Source organism: Helianthus annuus, chromosome 6 (genome assembly GCF_002127325.2).
Source record: "Helianthus annuus cultivar XRQ/B chromosome 6, HanXRQr2.0-SUNRISE, whole genome shotgun sequence".
Classification (NCBI taxonomy): domain Eukaryota; kingdom Viridiplantae; phylum Streptophyta; class Magnoliopsida; order Asterales; family Asteraceae; genus Helianthus; species Helianthus annuus.
Window position 1 is genome coordinate 85,382,395 of NC_035438.2, and position 7,002 is coordinate 85,389,396.

Here is a 7,002-nt window from a genome sequence, read left to right on the forward strand (position 1 = left end):
GTAGTCAAAACGTTGAGGGTTAACCTATGGTTAGTCGGAAATTCAACAAAAGAGACCAACACATACCTTAAAACCCTAATGGGTTAACCATATCCTTAACTAAACATAAAGAACAAGAAGACACCATAGCAATGGTTGGCCAGAGAAGAGGTCGGCTAAGTATCGTCAGAGGAGTGACAACTGGAGGGGCAGACAATGAGAAGTAGAAACGAGGAGAGGGTTGGGGCTTTTACATCGGAAAGTAACGTACAATAGTACAAAGAAAATGTACAACAATAATAGACACAAATAAGAAGTAAAGTATAAAGTACAACACAATGATGTACAACCATGTGGCAAATTAATACTATATAATATGGGTGTGCATATTGGCACACCATGTTGCCTATTTGCACAGCAAACCCTAACAAACCCTACCTTTACCTACGCTGCGTATAGAGCTATACGCAGCGTATATAAACCATGGATTTCAAAGCCTTATCAGCAATCATTGCACAGAAAACAAGGGTTTATATACGCTGCGTATAGCTCTATACGCAGCGTATATAAACCATCCTATTTTTTTGGGTCATTTTGATAGGTTTGAGGAATCAGTTTTTCACAAAGTTTATATACGCTGCAGCGTATATAATCTATCAGAATTTTGTTTGGTCATTTGGTGTATTTGTGGTATAAATTCTCACCCGGTTCCAACGTTAAATCGCTTAAAATATATAACCGTTAACGTTATACCGATAATATTATATACCGTTAAAATTTTTTGATAGACGAATATACGGTTCGAATATATTATATTGTTAACGATATAATATGACTTAATATAATATATACAATATAAACATAAGTTTGTACATACAACCAAAAGTTATAATATGACTAAATAGTAAGGGTAGTCACGTCACAAAAGATATACAATATAAGCATAAGTTTGTACATACAAACAAAATTTATAATATAAGCATAAGTTTGATAGACGTATATACGGTTCAAATACTAAATACATAACAAAAGATAAAATACTATGGCAGCGGATCCTACTGCTCCTGCTGCTCCCGCTGTTGATGCCATTCCGCAGGTAGAACGAAGTGTCGTGGAGGTAACCCCTCATGCTGTGAAAGCCTCTGTAGCTCTACAGCTAGGGGGGTGCAAACGAGCCGAGCCGAGCCCGAGCTCGACCAGGCTCGAGCTCGAGCTCGTTTAACATACGAAAGCTTGAGCTCGAGCTCGGCTCGATTTGAGCTTTATTTCTAAAGCTCGAGCTCGGCTCGAAGGTAATTATTCAAGCTCGGCTCGGGCTCGACTCGTTTAGTATTTATTAATTAATTTATATTAATTATAATTATTATGATACATATAATTTAGTTATTTTTTATATTTATATAAATGGTAATTATTATTATTATTATGTAAATATATGTTTAATGTATTAATAAAAAAAATATATAAACAGAAAGCTCGATTAGGCTCGCGAGCCGGCTCGAGCTCGATAAGCGAAGCTCGGGCTCGGGCTCGTTTACTAAACGAGCTTGTCAACGTCGCGACGTAGCTGCTGATAGATGGGGCAGGACCGGGCCCAACATGTCGTGGGGACTGAGGTGCCCTGGGTAGTCCACGCGGCTGTGGTGGCTCCGGAATGTACATGTCCGGCTCATGCTCCGGCACCTCCGGATCGTGCGAGGGATATTACAAATATTAATGTGATACCTCCTGAATTTGAAACGGATTTCCGGGGGTAGATTGTTGATAATCATCATACAGTGGTGTGTTACGAGGCTCATAACCGTATCCTCCGTATCTATCCGAACTATCTTGTTGCACGTAAGAAACTTCACCCGCGTATCCGTAACCCGGATACGATTGCTGCGTCGGGTAATATGGTTCATCAACCGGGGCATTCTCAGCACCGTATCCTACGTATCCATCCAGATTACCTTGTTGCACGTACGGATATTCATACCCGTATCCGTAATCCGGATACACTTGATGCGTCGGGTAACATGGTTCATCAACAGGTGGAGTCGGAGTCTCGTTCAAGTCTGGCAACTGTATTTTTTTATCAACAGGGACGCCAGACACAACCTCCTCCTCATTAGCACCATTTACTCCCCATGCATCATTAGAATAGTGATTAGAGAAATAATTCCGTCCCAAAATGATGACATTTATCTCCACCGATGAAGTAAATGTATACAGAGGAAGTGAAGAAAGTGTTTGATATGGTGTTTGAATTCGTAGGCAGAGATGGATGTCTAAATACACTTTTGAATTCACAATTATCAGCCTCGTATAGCTCTATACTCTGCGTATAACTTTATTCACGTGCCTAGACAACATCGTATCAATGTCAAATCTGTCTGACATACGCTGCATATAGGTCTATACACAGCGTATACCTTTTTGTACATACGCTTCGTATAGATCTATACGATGCGTATGTCAGACAGATTTGACATGGTATTAGTTTGATTGTCTGGTCTGGTCGTGCACCTACCCCTTACCTACGATGTGTATAGGTCTATACGCAGTGTAGGTAAACCTTAAGTGTGCAGATAGCCAACCAAGGTGTACCAATAGTTTCAGCCTATAGTAAATCCTTATAAGGCTTTACTTGCATGTAGTATTTTAGAAAATTTTAGATAGTTTTTGAAAATTTTTAATTGAATTGTAAATTCATACCAAGGGTTTAAAATTAAAGTGTTATATCAACCTGTTTCAAGCCACTGATGCCTAGTTAAGGTAGGATTAGATAACCTCATTGTGTTGTCTCATGGTAATGCTTATATCATTCTCATAAATGAAATGAAATGAAATATAAACATCAAATTCATGACTCTTATGAATTGATTGCAATATGATGTAAGTGTTTCCATAAGATTAAATCAACTCCTTATTTATTAGAGACATGTTTATGAATTATATTCTAGTAATGGATGCATTTGAAAATCATATGACTTTCACCCGGAAAACAATTGATCATGGAAACAAATGGGAAATAACTCAACTTTTTTTATATTAGTATGTGGTTTAGGAATAATCCAGAAAACAGTTGATCATGGAAACAAATGGTAAATAACTCAACTTTTTATATATTAGTATGTGGTTTAGGAACAAAGACCGGTTCGCATGTGTTTTTTTTTTTTTTTTTTTTTTTTTGGAACTTCTTGTGTGTTTGGTAGTTCACTACCTTGTAACCGAACATAGCAAATTCCCTTAGGTGATAAGCAAACTCCATAAAATTTGATCGAAATCAGGTTGAGTTATGTTAAAAGCTATATCAAGTTCCCTTGCTACTGGTAGCAAATTGCCTAGAAGTACAATAAGCTTAAAAAACACCTAAAAAGGTTAGTCTTGTTACTAAACCTACTTTACAAAAAAAAATTCTGAATAACTCATAAGAATATATATCCTACTTAATAAAGCATCTCACAACACAAATTACATATTTCATTAGAAAGGAATAAACTACTTTTGGGCAGAAGTTTCTTGCCTCAAAAATCGAAAACCCTAATAAGCCAATATGTCAATATGTCATTTTACATATAATGAATTCACCTTATCACTTAACATAATTAGTTTAAAGATCCTAAAACATAACTTGATTATACAAAAATCAATAATTGTTGCACGTTAAGTTTACACTATGCATGCAACTTATAAGCATAGCAACAAATTACTTGAAAGGGTCAATGGAATCCTTGCTTCCTTCACTCAACATCGAATTCCATTCCCAAAGTCTGTCCGGAAACGCTCCTTGAACCGCTCCAGCCAAGTAATTAGGCGCAAGAAGTGCTTGGGGATGCACATGAGGCGGCAGTTCTGGCTGTTCTGATCGCGGTTGTTGTTGTTGTTGCTGTTGTTGTGCCAGCAAATTATTACTGGAGAGATTTGGAGAGTAGTTAGAACAAACATTGAGTTGATAATTATTCATATTAAGAAGTTGAGAGGGTGGGCAATTGTCTAGAGCTTGTTGGGAACTCAAAATCCTACGTAGATCATCAACGTTGTTAACGAAGATGGAGTTAATAGGATTTGGGAGACCGAGAGCAGTTCCAACGTTAATGTTTGTTGTGTTGCAACCACCGGTTTTGTGTTCATTGTGGTGAGAAGATTGGCCTTCAAAACAGTTGAAACTCGTGGCATTCTGTGGGTGCTGCTTGTTACTATTGTTTGGAGATATTAAGGTACTCTTTGTTTGGAGAGTACGAGGTAGAGATGGATGGTCTTCTACTCCAGTTCGTTTGTAAACCCTACACAATGATATCTCAGCCTGAAAACAACAAAAAAAAGTTAAAAATCCAATAATGAACATGATAACTAGCTCCATATGTGTTTACATACTAGCAAGTATTAAAATCTAGCGGTGATATTGATCTAGAGAGAGAGGGAGGAGAGAGAGAGAGAAATAGGTATGCATTTAAGGCTAGCGGTGATATTGGTACATGAGTTTATGATCTATTCATGCTTGTTTAAATAAATATGGTTTCTTGCACTTGTTCATGATCAAGTTGATCATATGCTCTAGATAATGTTTAATTTTGCTCGTACCTTTTGTAGTCTTTCGAATTCGTGATGAGGTAACCGGTATTCATTCATGATCCAACTACTTCGAATTCCTTTTGGAGCTTTTCCGGAGTAAAACACAAGCGTTTTCTTTAATCCTATGGATCTAAAGTTGTCTGTTCTGATTAGCCTATCGGCTCCGGTCGCCTTCCAGTAGCCTGATGTTGTCACACGGTTAGGTCGATCCCCGTTGCGGTACTTCCTATCTCTTGGCACATAGAAAAACCACTCTTTTTCGCCTATTGCGGCTAAAGCTGAAACCACATGTAATACAAAATCTAGATTATATATGGGCATACTTCTTTATCTTAACTTCTTGAACAAATTAACATCATGAATAAAGTAAACCGAATAGGTCAAGATGCAAGATCTACAAGATAAGAGACTGAAAAATGGCAAAAAGGGTAAATCGGGTGCGCACGAGGCTCCCGTATGAAGAATTTTTGAAATAGATTATAGTTCAAGATGAAAGAAACAACCAAATATCTATGAAAAGAAAACTCCCAAAAAGTATATTTGATAGGTTTCTTGGCAAGAAAGAAAAGAGAGATGAAATTCAATATGAACAATAGCTAGTAACTAAAGCAAGAAGTAGATGCTCAAATAGGGAATTCAGGTTATTTGATTGTAGAATCAAACAAAAATCAACAACAAGAAGATAATTCATTAATAGAAAGACATATATGTATATATATTCTATGCAATAACCTAACACCCACAAAAAGTTAGCAAATATATAGCACACTAGTTTGTAGAACAAGAAAGATCTAACCAAGATCGGATTCGATGATAGAGGTACAAGATCCGAAAGAAAGAAACAATAAAATGATCCAATCGAATGTTTAAAAATCATACATACACACACATGGTTTCACAAGTAAAATGATCTATACCAGGAAGTTCCCACGGGTCGTATCGGTAAAGATCAAGAAAAGTGATGAGCTCAACATTGAATCTCTTGCCCTCTACCTTACGGCGAAGGTAGAACTCAACAAGCTCTTCCTCGGTCGGATGAAACCGAAATCCAGGCATCACCATGTCCTTTTCATGATCATCACCATCACTCTCATCTTGCTGTCTTTTGTTTCTTATCTCTTCTTCTTGGTTCATCATCATCCTTGCTCCTATTGCCATAAACCGTTGACTGGTGCCTCTTTAAACACCAATAATAGCCCTCATGTCCTATCTTCTATTATCACAAAGCTTCCACCTTTAAGTTAACTAACAAAAATAAAAAGAAAAACAGAATGAAATATTCACATTTAAGGTGTCCGTAGACTGATGAGAAGTATATTTTATAGGTCTGCTTTTTGTTTGACCTGGGCGCGTGTTATCGTGTAAACAAAACGTACACAGTAATATCCTATTTAAGTCTAAGAGAGCGAGATGAGCAAACCTTACCTTTATCTTGAGAGATACCCTAATAAACCCCCACTCAAAAACCCTTTTTATACGGTAAAAAACAACATCAAATATATATTATTAGTAAAGAAAAAGTCACAAACCACCTAAAAGTAACTAGTAACAACACTTGTAATCAAATAATGAAACATGAATTCAAATAACTTTGACTATCTTAGAATTATTAGAACAAGACTCCCCATATCTCTGAGGGCCTACATATATGGAGCATGAATTTAAGCATAGAGGTGGATTAAAGATGAGAAAGGGACATTTTCTATCGAACAGGTTGGACACAACATGTTTGCGGTGGGTTAGAGCTTTCTTTTTCCTATCATAAATCTTTTTTACTACATTTTCTGTATGCATTACACCAACTTACGTAACTAATTCAAATAAATGCTAGGATATGATTTTGAACTTTGTTTAATACGTTTAAGGTTCCAATTACATGTGTACCCTACTTGTCTTAATTCTGTGATGATGAAAATTTGTCTTGATCATAAGAAAAGTATTGTTTCACATTCTTATATCGAGTTTGAAGAACGTAAGAATTGTGAGAATCACATAAAATTAACCCTAATCCAACCTTGATCATAAGAAAAGTCATGTTTCACATTCTTATTCTATGTCTCTATGTTATATCACTGAAATCAAATAATAAGTTCTCTTTAGCTTGGTCGTATATTTATCTTAAATTCACGTGACACGTGTAAATTCCTATGTTATTTTGTTTTCTTGCAACATTTATCGTGTATGTGTGAGTACATGATTTTTGTTATTTGTATCGTCCCTAGAAAAATAAGAGCCTATTAAAGTATTGTAGGTTTATTTATTTATATCTATACAGTATTATAATCAAATAATAATAATTTTTTTTTATTTTAAGAATAAAATATCGAAACGTATGTTACATTCTTTTAAAAAATATTAACTTTCAAGCCAACTACCCCTCATGATTTTAAATGATTAAAACTTTTTCATACGTTAATTCCTTTAGAGTTAAATGTCATTTGAGTCCTTGTGGTTTTGGCTATTTTG

General features: G+C 35.9%; 1 protein-coding gene across 1 annotated transcript; it reads right to left on the bottom strand.

Annotated features, from left to right (window-relative positions):
* Positions 1–3,426: 3,426 nt before the first annotated feature.
* Positions 3,427–6,124, bottom strand: LOC110883905 (NAC domain-containing protein 35). The gene is made up of 4 exons (XM_022131569.2): positions 5,962–6,124; positions 5,454–5,781; positions 4,546–4,814; positions 3,427–4,267 (listed from the first exon to the last, which is right to left on the bottom strand). The coding sequence occupies exons 2-4, from the start codon at positions 5,692–5,694 to the stop codon at positions 3,671–3,673; spliced, it is 1,107 nt and encodes a 368-aa protein (XP_021987261.1). The 5' UTR covers positions 5,695–5,781; positions 5,962–6,124; the 3' UTR covers positions 3,427–3,670.
* Positions 6,125–7,002: the final 878 nt, after the last annotated feature.

Bases quoted from the DNA above. Each gene is read 5' to 3' on its own strand.
- LOC110883905 (XM_022131569.2), bottom strand. From the start codon at position 5,694: ATGGCAATAGGAGCAAGGATGATGATGAACCAAGAAGAAGAGATAAGA. The intron at 4,815-5,453 runs GTATAGATCATT...ATGTGGTTTCAG, and splicing joins CGACCCGTGGGAACTTCCTG to CTTTAGCCGCAATAGGCGAA. The intron at 4,268-4,545 runs GTACGAGCAAAA...TGTTGTTTTCAG, and splicing joins AATTCGAAAGACTACAAAAG to GCTGAGATATCATTGTGTAG.